This window comes from Scyliorhinus canicula, chromosome 7, assembly GCF_902713615.1.
Source record: "Scyliorhinus canicula chromosome 7, sScyCan1.1, whole genome shotgun sequence".
In the NCBI taxonomy this organism is placed as follows: domain Eukaryota; kingdom Metazoa; phylum Chordata; class Chondrichthyes; order Carcharhiniformes; family Scyliorhinidae; genus Scyliorhinus; species Scyliorhinus canicula.
In genome coordinates, this window is record NC_052152.1 from 131,569,067 (window position 1) to 131,586,516 (window position 17,450).

At 48.4% G+C, this 17,450-nt stretch overlaps 1 protein-coding gene across 1 annotated transcript in view; it reads left to right on the plus strand.

The window, feature by feature from the left end:
* LOC119969135 (piezo-type mechanosensitive ion channel component 2-like) overlaps window positions 1–17,450 on the plus strand; it is a 290,064-nt gene that overhangs the window by 133,484 nt on the left and 139,130 nt on the right. Inside the window, exons 18-22 of the mRNA XM_038802351.1 lie at window positions 1,045–1,160; window positions 3,609–3,769; window positions 10,549–10,755; window positions 12,429–12,530; window positions 16,843–17,043. Coding sequence (XP_038658279.1) covers window positions 1,045–1,160; window positions 3,609–3,769; window positions 10,549–10,755; window positions 12,429–12,530; window positions 16,843–17,043 — 787 coding nt within the window. The remainder of the gene's footprint in view (window positions 1–1,044; window positions 1,161–3,608; window positions 3,770–10,548; window positions 10,756–12,428; window positions 12,531–16,842; window positions 17,044–17,450) is intronic.

Genomic DNA, 17,450 nt, shown 5'->3' on the forward strand with positions numbered 1-17,450 from the left:
ACGGAAGTGCCATTTTTCAGCTAAGCGTAAAACTATAGCTCCCATCATTCCCATCAGCTAATCATTACAGAGCATTTTTCGAATATAATGATGGTGCTCAAAAACTCTTGTATGTAATTCAGTCTGAATTTCACTGAAGGTGGATGAAGGTAATGTTTTCACCTGTTAGTCTGTTTGTCTGTAAATAATATACCTGGAAAAATAATATAAGGATTTCAATAAAACTTTACACACGAGGAGAACTGATTAGTTTTTGGTGAAGGTGCAGATCTGGATTCGGATACTGGAATTTTTTTTAAGGACCCGTTAACATTGGGATTTAGGGCACATTAACATTTTTAAAAAGAATGTTGATGATTATTTTAGAATGTTCTAGATTGCCTGTGGTAGAAATTTTCACAGCTGTCAACATGTGAGCAGAATTTTCCGAGCAAGCTGTTGCTTGTAGTCGGCCTGGAGCTTCCTCAGTGAGATGGAAGCTCTTAATAAAAAGATTATTTTTCAGCTTTGTAGCTACAGAGCATCAACAAGATAGGGGAAAGTCTCCAGGTAGAATTGCATAATTGTATTCATCTTAAATTAGCACAGAATGGTGGAAGGATGCATCTAGTGAATGGCAAATATTTTTTTCCAGAAACTATTTTGAATTATTTGATTCACTTTCTCCTGAATGACCATTCAGGATTGATTCTCTTTAGTGTTCCTTAATAATTGCTCATTGGTAGACTTCTTGCCGCTTTGCGTTTGATATTGTCTGACACGTTGCTGTTTTAGGAGCCTGAAGTTTGGCATTGATAAATTGAATGAAGACATATCAGTTTTAAAATATGAATAGATGTATATACTTTGCATGTGTGTCTAGCAGAAGAAGATGGTGCTGAAAATAAGCCTGTTACTTATTTAGTAAGGTACAATCTGATCTCCCCCAGTCTGAACATGCTGTTTAAACAGTGATGAAAAGAGAAATAAGATAGACCCAAGATAAAGGAAGGGTTTATTCTCAGTTATATAGTCAAACACTTACGAGCTGTTTTGTTTTGATAGGTTGATTGATCAACACAGTGATAACATTGGAAGCAGCAGAATTAACACCTTAGAGAAGCTCAACTTTGAGCCTAATGAGACAAGCTCAGAGCAGGCGGAAGAAGCAGATATGAAAGGTAATGTTCAGTGTCAATGTGATTGACAAATGTGACCTGGACATTAAAGTCAAACCGACACAAACCTTGACCATCACTGCTCCTGTTAGATACAGGAAAACAGGTAACTGGGGTTACTCAAACATACAAAAGGATTCGAATGAGCAATGAGACTGACTGAAGAACGGTCAATTCTGACATTTGAATTAGGCTGACCTTAAACTATAATCTACTTTTCTGTTTTTGTATGCACATATTTCTTTTTTTTTAATTTACTGTACCCAATTCATTTTTTTGCCTGCACAGATCCTATTGGGTAGGGACAATTAGTTACCCCATGGACTCTTTTGAGGCTGAACAATTATACAAAATGAAACAAACTTAGAGACAAATCAAAAAGGGCTGCTCCTGATAGGGGCCCTGCCCAAATGAAACAAAGATCAACAGAAATTTTACAAACATTAAATCAAAGTGCGATTAAAACCTCCCTTTGCCTCATTCCAGGTCAAAGAAGCAGAAGGGGCAGCAGCAAGCAGACCCACAGCTTCCAGGTAGCTGCGATATTGATCAAATCACTACCCCTCTCCCTCTGGCACTGAGAAAGAATCATAGATTCACAGAATTTACAGTGCAGAAGGAGGCCATTCGGCCCATTCAGTCTGAACTAGCCCTTGGAAAGAGCACCCTACCTATCCCCACACCTCTACCCTATCCCCACATCTCCCCCCTATCCCCGTAACCCGACCTAAACTTTTTTGGACACTAAGGGCAATTTAGCATAGCCAATCCACCAAAGGGGCAGCAGCTGACAAACACAAGCAATACACAATCGACAGTACAAAAACTCTCCCTCCCTCCCTCCCTCCCTCCCGCAGCCCTAGCAGTAGACCTGCATCAGTGGAAAGTCGTTAAACCAATCCACCGGAAAGGTCACACTGACACAAGAGCATGGCGGAAGGGAGAGAGAGCACCACCCCTCCCCCTCTCCAGCACTGACAGTGATTCCAAAAACTCCAGGCCACCAGAAGCAAGAGGGGCCACAACAGGCAAGCCCACAGCCTCTAGGCAGTAAACAGTAAACAACATTATAATAACAAGCATACAATTTCCAAACATGACATATAAACAGGCAACAATACAAAAAAGCACCGACATTTTACACTGCTTCCAAACCGGGAGCAGTAAATAATCCCACCAGCACAATAAAGTTACCGTTAGTCCACAAGGTATCTCAACACAGCCTTCGAGTTCTTCAGTGGAATTGGGCCGCCACCCCTCCTCCCCTGCAGTACCAGCGTCTGATCACCTGACACCACCCAGTCCAAGGTCCGGGCCACAAAAATAAAGGAGGGAGTAGTAAGCAACTCGGGCTTCAAAACATGAAACAGTCAAAAGTCAATAAACAGTCAATATTGCAACAAAAGTATCAGCAAACTGCGAGTGCAGACCCTCACCCGTCTTCAGCCCAGAGTAAGCCAGCCTTCTCCTTGCCTCACTCTAGGTCAAAGAAGCAGAAGGGGCAGCACCGAGCAGACACAAAGTCCCAATTACTTGCAGTAACACTCCTCATCTCTCGTCCCCTCTGGCATTTCCAGCAGCGGACTCTCTAGGCAGAAACACTCATTACTGGATGCCTCAGAAACACAGAGCATAGCAGATGGGGCTGGAAAGCATTCCTCCCCCGTCTTCAGTCCGGTGGCAGGCCAAAACCACCCCTTGCCTCACTCCAGGTCAAAGAAGCAGAAGGTAACACCAAGCAGACCCATAGCTTCCAGGTAGCTGCAGTTTTATCCAAAACACTAATCCTCCTCTCCCTTTTCCTCCGGCACTGAGAAAAAATACCCCTCTGCACTCTTCAGTCCAGTAGTAGGCCAACCAAGATGTCCCCATTGCCTGGCCTCACTCCAGGTCAAAGAAGCAGAGGGGCAGAAAACAGAAATTAAGCGTCCAAGGCAGGAGCACGCAGAACACACAACCTCCAGCCACCCTGGAGAAAGGGGAACATGAGCTCCCTCGATAAGGGAGGATTGTTAACCTTTTCTGTTGTATAAATAGAGCCAGCCAGTTCACTATTAGCTAGAGAGAAGACTAGTAGAGAAGTACTGATGCTGTGTAAATATTAGTGCAAATAAAGTTGAGTTCCGTTTGACTCACAAACTTGTGTTGGGCCCTTCGTGGCCCTCACAAAAGTCACAAATCAGTCTAGGTCTCATTGAAAGGTAGAACAGGCTTGAGGGGGTGGGGATGTTGCTGTTCCAATGTTCCCTGCCTCTGATCACCATCCAATGGTGAGTGAATGGTGTGGAGGCTCGTCTGTGAAACCATCAATCAAATCACTGCCTAAACTAACACGCGAGAAATGGCTGATTGGGTGAGATAACTGCAAGGTCTGCTGTAGTACTGGACCCAGCATTAGTATTTACCTCAGAAATTCTGAGAATCTTATGCTTGTTCCCTTTCATTGTTCAGGATATCCAAGTCCCTGGGTCATGGTGATTGACAGGTTGGCGACCCTTTTCTTGCGCTTCCTGGAAATGGTGCATCAAGCCCAAGTCTTGGTGTGGAGATTCCTGGAACTGCACATCATCAAGATCATCTCTTCCATTATTATTGGGATTACATTAAAAGAGGTGAGAACATTAAGATGGACAGAAATGATAGTTCTAAAGGAAAATCGATGACACTGTACTCCGTGAAATGGTGTTTGAATCTGATGAAGCTAAAAAAGATCGAAGAGTTTGGACACATTCAATGCAAAAACATGTCCAACCAATACAAAGCAGTAATTAACAGCCAATAGAGCTGTAGATTGACGGCAACACACATGCCCTGTGAAAAAATGAGAAAAACCTTCTGGTTCACAAGAAACGGGCACGATTCTCATGTCTGACTTGGTGATGTGACAAGGCTGTTGAATCCCGTGAGAAGCCTTTTGCGAGATCCGTGATGCTTGAGGCGTCTCGTAAGATTGAATTGAACCTTGCGAGAAGTTGTGCTCTGGATGTCGCCCGCACTAGATCCCATTAGGCACATTTAAATATGTATGAGCTGAATTCTCCAGGCTGCCAGGAACTAACGGCCTCCCCAGTGAGGCCTTGACTGGCACCGTTTAGTATTGGTCCACACAAACATGGACCAATCATAATGGCACCTAGGGGGTTTCACAGGCCATTGGAGTCCCCTGGGTTGCCAGGGACAGGTCAGGGTGGCACCCTGGCTCTCCCTTTGGCACCTGAGAACCTTGGCATTGCCAGCCTGGAAGGACACTGCCAGGGCTCCAGGATGACAATGCCAGGGTGCCCAAATGCTAGAGTGGCACTGCCAAGGGTCAGGGCCCAAGGTGGGCAATGCCCATGAAAGGGTGGTGACGAGGGGATGAAGGGTTTTGGGGTGACGAGTAGGTATGAAGGGGCCTCATAAAGGTTGGGGGAGGTGAAGGTGGGGGCCCTGAAAGTGGGAAGCCTGAAAAAAGGGGGACCTCAACGACCCCATAACGGGGTGTCCTCACTTGGGGATTTGTGGGGTAATGCTTATGTGTGCCGGGAGTGACATTGTTTATGGGTGGGGGGGTGTGGGGGTCCCTCAAGCTCACTTAGAGATCACAACACCCTTTGAAAATGGTGGCCCGATCTCTGAGGAGCAGTTCTCGCCGGCGCGTTCAGCTCCTGTGGTGATATGATCTGCATACTCGTCTGCCATTGGGCCAGAACGTCGGCTTACCATTGGCCCTGGTCGGTCATGTGCCTCTCGACCGATTGGCCGAGAGGCTGAGTTAACCACGCCTCTATTAACGAGGTATAAATGGTCAGACGCCCGGCGATCGTCCATTCCATTGTAGATGATCGCAGAGCTGTGTTCTAGTCAATTAAAGCCTGACTTTGGTAAATCACTCGCCTCGCGTACAATTGATGGTACATCAGCTCCCCACTGTTGAAAAATTTCAAAGTGTCGGCTGGACTGGGGAGAAACTCCCCAAGGCTCAGAAAAATGGCTAAGGGCGCGATTCAACAGCCGTGTCGCACTTGAGCGAGAGTGCAATGCAGCGTTAGATCACAAAAGGCTAAAATCACGAAACGTGCCTGGCGTCAATCAGTTTGCGATCTAACCGGCTTGTCCCCATTGGCAAAAAATAAATTCTGCCGCAGCGTGGCGAGAAACCAATAATCACCAATCGCCACACAGTTAACGGAAAAGACCCCTTATCTAACGGCTGTGATCTATCTGCCTTCCCAGCAAGCGGTCAAGCGGGTACCAATTAGTACAACTTTTTAAATGGCTGCTGTGGGGACACGAAGGGAGAAGCCATCTTCCCTCCCGGACGGTGCCCAGTGCTCGGGGGGGGGGGGGGGGGGGGGGGGGGGGGGGGGGGGGGGGCAGCCTCGGTCGGAGAGGATGTGGACGGCCTGGGGGTGGTGGTGGGGTTGGCCGCTGCCGTTGGAGGGTGGGGGCCCTGGGCTGGGTTGGAGGGGGCGGGGTTGATGGGGTGCCTCGGTGCCCATGGTTCCGCCATGTCACCTCCTGGAACGGGGCAACTCCTTCCCTTGCCTGTCTGTCCCACCGACCACCCATAACCCAGGATGTATATTAGAGGTGGAGACAGCCAGATGCTTACTGTGTCCCGTGGCCTTCGATGCCCCTGGTGGGTGTTCTCTGGGGCCCTGGGGAGGAGGGTCCTGTCCCAGTTGCCGGTGGCACATGCCTCGCCACACGACCCTGGTCCGGGGGCTGATTCCGGGATGTGTCGTTGTCGGGGTGGGGAATTTGGGGGAGCTGGTGGCCGCCATCGCCATTCCATAGTGTGGCGTCGGGTTGGAACCCAGCATCCCCTCCTCCCAGTCTGTGCCCGTAGGACCCTCAGAGTCACCTCGGGACGGATGGGCAGCCACTGCGTCATCTGCCTCTGCCAGCCCCTTTGGCTCCCCAACGTCTGCACCATGCTGCCGGCGCCCTCGCCGATGGTCCTCAGTGAATGGGACATGCTCTGCAGCGTGCTGGCAAGGTCCACCTGTGACCGGGACACTTCCCCCGGCGACTGGGACATGATCTGCAGTGCCTCAGCAATGCCCAGTTGAGACTGGGAGATGTCTGCAGTGCCTCAGAAAGGTCCACCTGGGACTGGGACACATCCCCCAGCAAGTCGGATATGCTACCGAGGCCCTCAGCCATGGCTGTCACTGACTGAGCTTGGACACCTTCACTAATGCTGCTGACATCGTGCACCAGGCTCTCCACTGCAGTCACCACCCTCGCAGTGTTGGCCTCGGTAACGTGCATTGCCAGCGCAATCTCATGTGTCCGTAGCCTTTGGGACTCCTCCAATCGGTATGGACCTGCTGGAGTATCGCCAACATCTCCCTCTGAATATCTCGGCTGCACCCTATCATCTGCATCAGTTCCGGGTAAACCTGTTCTCGAGGCTCAGCATCTGACTGGAACCCAGCTGGGTCCTGGGATCCAGCAGACCTCCAGCTGGGCATTCCTGCCCCTACCTGATGTGCATTAGCAACTGTGTGTTGCTCACCAGAATGTGCCCCAGAAGCCTGATCACTACTGTAGGATAATGGATGTGTGGTCAGTGGGAAGGATGGATTATTCTGTATGGCATTAACATCTCACATATGACAAGTCATCTGGGTGGGGGCTGGTGGATCCTCACCTCTGTGCCATACGCCAACCTCTACATCGGTGACCAATCTGTCCTCTGCCCCCCCCTGCGACCTCCAGGGCCTGTTTCTCGTAGCGGGTGTGGATTCTGATGTCCATTACCCCGCTGCTCATCTGGGCCCTCTCCCGTCTGTTGTGGGCATCGTGAGTCACAAGCTTTGCCCATCGCAAGGGTCCGCGGGGTGGGAGGGGAGATGGGGGGGCAGATGTGGGCCACACTGCTGGACATGGATGGGCTGAGGCATTGGTATGGTGTTGGACGGGGGTGGGGGCGTTGCCATCTCACCCGCGCAGCCGGGTGGAGGTTGCTGATCTTACAACCTTACATCACTGGGTGCCGATCCTTCTGGTGACGCTAGCCAAGCTGATGGCCGCTGCTACTTCCTCCCAGGCAGCACTGGCTGCCCTGTGGCTGGCCCTCTGAACCCCTCGGTGGAACAGGGCATTCCGTCTGATTTCAACCTCTTCCAATACTCTGGCCGAGTCGGCATCCCCGGATTGTGGGTGGTATCCTCGGTGGCATGGCCGCGTGCTGTGTGAGGTTTGCTTTGTGGGATTGGTTTAAGTCCCCTTGTTAGCAGGGAGCCACCGGGCACGGTCCCAGTGAATCAGCCGGTGGGACCATCATTTGTGACCTGAAGCCCATGGGGCCTTGTTAAGTGGGGAATTGTATTGTACATTAAACACCTTGTGTACAACCAGTATGATGCCTTTCTTCCGTCACTTTCTTCCGCAATGCGGGCCAGCCTCTGAACCCTTGGCCCATCTCTCCAGTCATTCCCCCCCCTCCCTCCCCAGGCACACCGCGTGCAGGTGATGGGTGTGAGCGAGCACTCAGCAGACTGGCAGGGGCCAGACTATGGCACAGATTGAGGAGCACTGGCGCTCAGCTCTCCGCGGGTTTCATCACCCCACCCTGCTTCGACGGTGACCCGCGGACAGTGCCGACACAGTCCCAGCATCCTGGATTGATGTAACACAGACCCTGGGTGAGTGGGAAATGGGGGTAGGCGGTGGGTAAGGTAGAGATGATGGATCAGGTCACATTCTATGTGAAGCGGGCGAGTATGAGGGCCTCCCTGGCCCTCCGGGCTTGCTGGACCCTTGTCACTGCAGCCTGTCCTGCAGCCTCTGGCCGGTCCTTTGGTTCCTCCCTGACGTCGTCCTCCAGCCCCTGCTGGTCTGGTACCTCCTCATCATCCTCATCCCCCTCCTCATCCTCCTCCTCTGATGTGTCCACATGTTTCTCATCACCAACCTCCGTCTCATCGCCCCGCTGCTGTGCGAGATAGCGGATGACACAGCAGACCACCACAAAGCGGGCAACCATCTGGGAGGGGGGGGGTGTACTGGAGTGCACCACCACAGGAGTCGAGGCATCGGAACCACATCTTGAGGAGTCCGATGCACCGCTCAATCACAGCCCGGGTGGCCACATGGGCCTTGTTGTACCGGGTCTCCGCTTCCGTCTCCAGCCTCCGTATTGGAGTCATTAGCCAGGTCCTCAGAGGGTACTTCTTATTCCTCAAGTGCCAGCTGCCCATATAGGGTGATCCTCGAAGAAGCCGGGGATGACTGACTGTCCCAGGATACAGCTGTCGTGCACACTCCCCGGGAAGCATGCACACACGCGTGTGATCTTCATGTGATGGTCGCACAAAAACTGTATGTTCAGGGAGTGGAACCTTTTTCTGTTAAGATAGGGCATTCCCAGATGGCCTGGCGGGCGCAGGGCAACAATCGTGCCATCCTCTACCCTCTGGACCCAGGCATCCTGGCGATGGTGGAGAAACCTGCTGCCCGGGCATCTTGCTGGGCTTGGTCCATGTCAAAGTTGATGTAGCTTTCCGCCCGAGCAAACAGGGCATCTGTGACCTGTTGGATGTTCCTGTGGGCTGTGGCCTGTGAGATATCACACAGGCCCCCATTCGAGCCCTGCAATGATCCTGAGACGTAAAGGTTCAGAGCTCCGGTGACCTTGCTGGACACTGGGAGTGGGTGTCCTCCTTCACCATGCGGTGCCAAGTCCGTGAGGACATGGCACAGGTGGCACGCCATCTCCTTGTTGAGGTGGAGTCTCCTCAGTATGCGTTGTTCATCACTGTCATCTTTTCAAATGACCAGTGACGCCTGCACACCTTGGGCCGTCAAGGGACTACCCCTATGGGTCCCTCCCTGCCCTGATGGGTGGCCGGATCCTCAGGGTGTGGGGCGGCCACCTCGAGATGCTGCAGCTGCTGCCGACTCTGGCGTCTGGCCGCCCAGCCTAGCAGCAGTACCACTTAGGCAAGTTCTGGGTCTACCTTCCCTGCCAAAGCATTCATTATCTGTAAGGCAAATATTGCATAGAGATTGTTAGACTGACAAAGAGTGTGGCTACCACCCCGGGACTCTCCATTCCCCTTGATCCCCCCCCCCCCCCACCACCAGCTGGAATGCCCTGTCTACGCACCCACGGCCACAGCAGCTTCCCCTCACCGGACTCTAGACCCTGTACCCTGGACACCCTCTCATAACATCACCTGGAGCAGGCACTGGTCCCTTCCCCATTGCACTCACTCACCCACGGCTGTGGGCATGTCCCCAGAGCTGTGTCCTATCCCCGGGTGTTTGGATGTTGGCTGCTGCGTGTGTGGTCTTGCCTCCTGCAGTGTTCAGGCACAGTGCCCAGGCATCAGGGTTTGATTGTGATGCTAGGCAATGACTCCCACATGCTCCGTGGCCCACCGACACACAGGAATCCACTTGGATTGAGTAAAGTGCTCACTTAACCACGAGGCTTCATAGTCGGTGGGGGTTATAGGTGGTCGGTGGGGCAAATGGGCAGGGACAAGGGTTGCCCCGGGAATGGATACACACGATCCAGGGGTGGACATGGTGATTCCATGCACGGTTGCCCCCCCCCAGCACCTCCCCCCACCCCATGGCGGCCCTCTCCTACGGAGGGTCCTCCACCCCCAGACGAGAGTCCCCCTCCCCCCCACCGAGCACTAGGGTGGCATGCTCAGCGCCCCGGGCTCTTTGCCTATGTGCAAAGATGGCTACTCACCTCCTTGGCTCACCGCAGAAGGCCTTCCGCCAGGTTCATGTTTTTCAAAAGGAGTACTAATCGGCGCCAGCATGACCACTTGGTGAAGACGCTGATGAATCATGGGAGTCCGTTGGATAAGGGGTTCCTCCCGTTAATTGTCTGGAAATAGGACTTAAGTGGTGATAATTGGTTTCTCACCACGCTACGCAAGATTCCGATTTTGCCTACGGGAGCGGGCTGGTTGCATCGCAAACTGGCACCTGCACGGTTCTCGTTTTCGACCTCTCCCACTATTCACCGGCCTTGTTTTGCTCGAGCGAGAGCGCAACGAGGCCGGAGAATTGCACCCAGAAATGTTTTGGTTGAATTCCGTCCAGGAAGTGCATTTAAGCGTTGGAGGCTGTGCAAAGATCCACAAGGTTTTTCATCATTTAGGGATCCCCACTGGAAACATGGAGTCAAAGCCCATTTGGGATGGTTACCAGTTGAAACAGATGGTGTGAAGGCTGCTGGGAAAACAGCAGCAAGTATGGACCCCATCCTTGTAACCCAGTCACCAAGTCCACAATCAGTCTGTTCCTCGGGCCAGATAGGGAATGCAGGTTACAATTAGATATCAGGACCTAATTTTGTCTTATTGTCCCCCAATACGCAGCAAATTGGATTGTTGACTACCTGAAGACTTGTCATGGAGTGAGTTTGAATCTTTTGCAGGTCTCGTTGATGAATTACGTTTTCCTTATCCTATGGGTATTTGCACTGCCGTATTCCTCATTCCGTCCACTGGCATCCAGCATTTCTACAGTGTGGGCCTGTGTCATGATTGTCTGTAAAATGATGTACCAGCTAAAGGTTGTGAAGTTATCGAAGTATTCCGCTAACTGCACTCTGGTAAGCAGTAGCATCCTGTGTTTCTCTCTTGTGCTACAGCCACCAACAATTCGTATTTTTACAGCACCTTTAACGTTAGCACGTTGAGATTCTCTTTTTCCGCTGGCAGCTCACCCCGGTCCATAGGTTTCCCGACTGGTTGGGGTGGTTTCAGTGGGAAATTCTTTTACAAGTGGCTGGAGTAGAGAAGCCTGCCGCCAGTAAATAGCGCGTTGATGAGAAACACGCGGCTGGAGGCCCAAAATGTCCATGGTGGTGGGAGGAGCAACAAAAGAAGTTGAAAGAGGTGAACTTCAAGATGGTGAAAAGGATTAGTTTTGCGCAGGACAGGATGAATTAGGGAGGCGGAGGGATTTATGGTTGGATTGGAGAGCGTAGGGCCGAGGTACTGATAGCTATGTACCAATAATGAGGAAACAAGGAGGCGTGTGTTAGAGGTCCAAAGAGTGAAGCATCTGAGAGATAGGGCTGCAGAAGGTTAGAGACAGGAAGGACGTGGAATATGAAGATGCTGATTCAGTGCTTTGGGGTTCAGGTTAGGGACAAGGAGCAAAAGGGGGATGGCAAGGATGGGAGGATAACATTTAACAAGGGACTGGATGTGCACAGAGGTGAAGCTAAGGAAGAACACTGGAAAAATTCAATCATGTGGTCACAATGCTAGAATAACCTCATTAAGTTAACTTCAGTAACAGGTGGTTTCGTTGAATAGCCCATGCAGTTGACGTGGACTGCATTTCCATGAGGGTGGCAGTTGGTTATTGGCTGCTCCGTTAACCAATGACAGACCGGGAAAATGAGGGAAGTTCAGAGGTCAAGTTTTTCCCAGTTTAGTTGGGAAAGGATGGCCGGAATTCTCCAGTTGTTGTGATTCAATTTTCCTGCCAGCAGTGCATCCTGCCCGTGGAGTTCCCGGCAGTATGGGGTGGTTACATCCCATTGAGAAGTGACGGGAAGGTAGAATTCCACCTCCAGCAAATGGCGCACGGCCGAGAAACATGTGACTGGGTGACCAGAGAAACCAGCCCCATAATTGGATGAGAAAATTAGAGGAAGCAGATAACTCACCCACATGGTTAGAGCCACTGGTTTAGAGAATATTGGAAGGTAGACTTATTTCAGGAGCTGAATGTTTATCGTTCATTATTTTTGATGTCATGGGAACCAATCATAAGCAAATTGGATGTAATTGAAAATTATGTTCTGTTCCTTTATATATTCCATGCAAAATAAACCAACTTATTGTTTTACTCTTGGCCATAGATGATGTACATGGGGAAAGGTTACAAGGTCCAGTCAGATGAAGATTTCATAATAATAATAATTATTGTTTCATGTCAGACAACAGGGAGGGGAGGGTGGGAGCAGGATCTGCTTGGAGCGTGTAAGGGTGGGAAGGGAACCTATTGCGAGTGATGTGGAGATGTTGAGGTGAGTAGGATGTATCCAGGTTGTTAGCATTTTGCTCACATCTTTCCCTTCACATCTCACTCCACACTACCACCTTCCCTACCTTGACACCTCATTTCCCCTCCCCCCCCCCTTGCATCTCGCCACCCCTCGCTTCCTCCCAGCTCACATTAAATAAAGTGAAATTTGCTATTTCTAATCCTGCCATCCCTCACTCTGACAAGATTGTTATATTTCTGAACCTAATTCAATATTTGTGTTTTATTTTACCTTGCTCTCAGAATGGAAGCCAGGACTTGCTTTCCACATCCACTCTGTATGCTGGGCCTATTGACCCTACGTATTGGTATGGAGCACTGACGAAGTGTGAAGATGATGTCTTGCCCTGTCTCAAGGTATCTCATCAGTTTTAAAAGGCACAGCATGTATCTGGGGGAAGTACTCCACCATATGTGGAAACAAACTATTCCATAGAAAATATTCAGTCTCCTCACCTTTTAGATTGTTCTGTGGAGTGACCGATAAGAAGACCCATCAGGGCGGACCCAAATATAGCTCTGATGTTAGACTGAATTGTTAATTAGTTGCTTCTCGGCCCCAGTAGATGGTGGGGTGTGATATGTGCCCATAATGTGTCATTGTCTGGCTGGAATCTGCTCAAGCTGCTACCTCCATTGGCCACCAGGGGAAATCGCGGTGGTTTGGGAGGCCCCTCTGATTCTCTTTCCAAGCGTGTCAAGTTCTACTTGGGAAAACTCTGGCTCAAACCCACACTCCACATCACATTCTGCCTACAGGGTGGGAATAGCAACATACTCACTTTCAGACAAGCAATTGCATGTAGCCTAGCAGGGTTGAAAAATCAGTGTAAGTAATTCAGGCGACAGAAGGTTCAAACAGATTTTTTCCAAGCTCAAAAGTAAAGCCGCCCACAAGGCATACAGCATAAATGTCAAAGCCCAGAACTAACAGACACACAGTTTAAATTTAAAGGGCATTTAAAGGGCTCAGTAACGAGGCCCTGATGAGTGGCTATTACCATGGGAATTCATACTCCATGGCCCCACAGGGAGATCGGTAAGTGATTCCTTGTGGTCCTCGTGAAGATTGTCAAACAACCGTAGAAATAATTTTTTAAAAATTATATATAGGCAAAGGGTTTTTTTTTCAGGCAGGTTAATTATTTTGATAGTATCTTGAGAACAAGCAGGCACCCCATGCACTGTTTATTAAAACCTTCAAAATGTCATCATACGTTTTCAACCAAAAAAGTACTTTTGCAGTATAATCAATCTTGTAATGTAGCAAATGATCGATGTCTGCATAGCAAGATCCCAAAACAAGATTAAACTGGAATAAGCTGCACAAATACAGTACTTTTCACAGCCACCAGACATCTGAAACCTCCTTGCTGCCAATGAAGACTTTTGAAGTTTGAAGCCATGTTTAGAATGTAGGGAACAGATCACAAAGAAAGACACCACAACAGCATTATGAAAACCGGGACCCGGGTTCAATTTCAGCCTTGTCTGTGGAGTTTTCGCATCCTCCCCGTGTCTGCGTGGGCTTCCTCCGGGTGCTCCGGTTTCCTCCCACAGTCCAAAGATGTGCAGGTTAGGTGGATTGGCCATGCTACATTGCCCCTTAGTGTCCAACGGTTCAGGTTAGGTGGGGTCACAGGGATAGGGCGAGGAAGTGGGCCTAGGTAGGGTGCTCTTTCGGAGGATCGGTGCAGACTCGATGGGCCGAATAGCTTCCTTCTGCACTGTAGGAATCCTATCATTCAATGGATATTCTTGATTTTGTGATGTTGATTGAGGGATAGTCGCGGGCACCAGGGATCATTAAATAAGCTACCGGGTAATCTTTTGTTTAGGTGTTGGCTGATGGATAAGACAACCATCCAAATAGTGCCATCAACTGCCTCAACTCTTTACTATCGACATCAAGATTTTGTTACAGCTGCAGAAAGCAAGACTTTGGTGTGAAGCCTGATCTTTATGAGCAGTTTAATTACCTGAATAAATTATGAGCAGCTATAATTGGGCAGCACGGTAGCATAGTGGTTAGCATCAATGCTTCAAAGCTCCAGGGTCCCCGGTTCGATTCCCGGCTGGGTCACTGTCTGTGCGGAGTCTGCACGTCCTCCCCGTGTGTGTGTGGGTTTCCTCCGGGTGCTCCGGTTTCCTCCCACAGTCCAAAGATGTGCGGGTTAGGTGGATTGGCCAAGCTAAATTGCCCTTGGTGTCCTAAAAACTAATGTTAATGGGGGTTGTTGGGTTACTGGTATAGGGTGGATACGTGGGCTTGAGTAGGGTGATCATTGCTCGGCACAACATTGAGGGCCGAAGGGCCTGTTCTGTGCTGTACTGTTCTAATTCTAATTCTAATTCTCAGGTTTCCCACCAGGACTAATTAAACAAGGGGCCTTAAAGGAACAGTCCAGGTTAGCTACTAAACATCAGATTAAACCCCCAACCTCAGACTGCGATGCACATTACAATGGTGGTTTTTACAGATGGACAAACTGGATTACTACGCCCTGCTACCAAATTCCTGTCTGTCAGCTCAGCAACGCAACTGGGTCAGCGTGAACTTCACAGGTTCCTGCTCTGAACTAACCGGCTGTCAGTCATCTGTATCTTTTTCTGAGACAAGTCTCTCTTGATATTGTCTATCCAGCCCTTCCTTGGCTTTCCTCAATCCTTTTGCTCCATTATTCCTGTCTGTCTCAGATAAGCCCAAACCATTGCAATCATCTGCCTTGGGCCTTCTGTGTCAGAGTTATTTCCTCACTAGGCCATGTCCTTATTATACCATTCCTGGTTTTCATTTTATCGTGATGCTCATAATATTCCTCCCAACCAACTGAGATTACCACTGTGAGTGTAATTAGATGGACTTCAATGTAAGCAAGTGTGAAGTTATCCATTTTGGTACTTTCTGAATGGAAAGAGGTTAGTTACAGTGGCTATCCAAAGAGACTTGGGGGTTCAGGTCCATAGATCCTTAAAAAGCCAAGAACAAGTGCAGAAAATAATTTTTTTAATGGTAATGGAATGCTCGCCTTATTTCATATCTAGAGGATTGATGTTGGATCTGAACTTTTCGTTAATATATTTCTGTGTCGCCGCACATATATTAATTGAACAGAACTTGAGACTGAACTTACATTGGGTTTTAATATCAATTAGCCACTTTAATTTGCGTGTCCACTGACGATTTGCTTCCTTGGACAGAATATTAAGACGTTTACAACTTCGCCCTGCAGGAAGCTTAGTCGAAATGATTGTCTCTCGCAATTACAGATAGGTTGACTTCAAGCTACATTAACAGTTCAAATCAAATATGCACAGTACAGAGACAACTGTGCAGTTTAAATTAGAATAACGATTTCACAGCTCAAGCAGCTTAGCATGATAGAATGGCAAAAAGCACTGTTCTTTCATCCCGAAACCTAACTTTTTAAGGGAATTATTATCTGTTATTATCTATGAAATCTCAGCCCCTTCAAAGCTTTGATTGGTCTGAAATTATCTACAATTCTTCTAATGTGATCACACGATTTATCTGTCAACTAATCAAAACATTATTTTGGTAATCTTAATAAATTGCTTTAGCAAATTCTTTTGTGGGGTGATTTCTGTAGTTATGATAGAATGGCATGCAGTTACCCTGGACACATAGCTGAATGTCATCCAATTCTTTCTAAGACAAAGAATTACTCATGTTAGTTTTCATTGGTCAACTTGACCTTGCCGGCTATGGCATCTTCATGTCTGATTCCATTCTATGTTAGCTATGAAATGTAGTGGCTGTAAGCCAGCCCAAATTCTTGAACACAAAGAGCTTTTCTCTCAGATTGACCCTGTTTGTAGTTTTGTTATCGGATCTTCAAGCATTCAGCCATTTTATGCATGTCAAATGTGAAATGCGATGGCTGTTAGTCAGCCATTATGATTTCTTTAAATAATTTCTTTAAATTGAACTCTTTTTACCTATACAAAAGATTAGTTTCTATCAATTGGATTATGCTGCAGCTATACAAAACCTTCTTAGACCCCAATTGGAGCACTGTGAGCAGTTCTGGGCACCACACCTCAGGAAGGACATATTGGCTTTGGAGGGAGCACAACATAGGTTTATAAAAATGATACCTGAACTGCAGGGATTCAGTTATGAGGAGAGATTCCACAAATTAGGGCCATTTTCACTAGAATTTGGAAGGTTAAGTTTGATTTGATTGAAATATTCAAGATATTGACAAGTAAAGACAGGGTAGACAAAGATAAACTATTTCCACTGGTTGGAGATTCCAAATCTAGGAGGCATGGTCTAAAATTTAGGGCTCGACCATTCAGGAGAGATGTTAGGAAGAACGTCTTCACACAAAGGGTGGTGGAGGTTTGGAACTCTCTCCCACAAACAGCAGTTGAAGCTAGAACAGTTGTTAATTTTAAATCTGAGGTAGAGTTTTGTTAAGCAAAGATATTAAGAGATCTGGGCCAAAAGCAGGTTTATGGAGTTCAACCACAGATCAGCTGCGATCTCATTGAATGGCGAGGCGGGCTCGAGAGGCTGAATGGCCTACTGCTGTTCCTATGTTCCCAAGTTAATTAAATCTAGAGATTGTCTTGGAGAAGTACAGTGAGAAAGCAACCAACCTTTAAGTCCTCCATTAACCGTGTTGCATCTTGTTCTCTTTAGAACCACTTGATTATCCTGGGCTTACTGACATTTGAAGTGACTGTTTATCGCCACCAACAGTATTATAGGCTCCACAATGGACTCAAGACGCCTTTAACGGGAACCTTGCTTGACAATATCACACGGCTGCATTTGGATGATGGGCTGCTGAACTGCATCAAATATTTCACAAACTACTTCTTCTATAAATTTGGGTTGGAGGTACAGTTGCCCTGTGCGAGATTTCATTTTCTCAGTGTTTTATTTCTTTTCACTTGGCAAGTTGAGGATCTCAGGTTAACAGTATTGTATTTCGTTTGTGAGCATAAGCTATCGATTATTAGGCACAAGGTTGAGAAAAAAATTATGACATGGGGCAATAATTTTGTCATTGGACTAGTATCGCAGAGAATGTGATTTCAAATCACAGTGTGGCAGTTTGAGAATGTGACTTCAATTTTTAAAAATGACTTAAATTTAAAAAAAATACTGGTTTCAGTAAAAGTGACCATGAAGCTGTTGGATTGTGGTTCAAAATCTAATTGGTTTTAGGCGACACGGTGGCGCAGTGGTTAGCACTGCTGTCATGCGGCGTCTATGTCCCCGGGATCGACCCCGGCCCCGGGTCA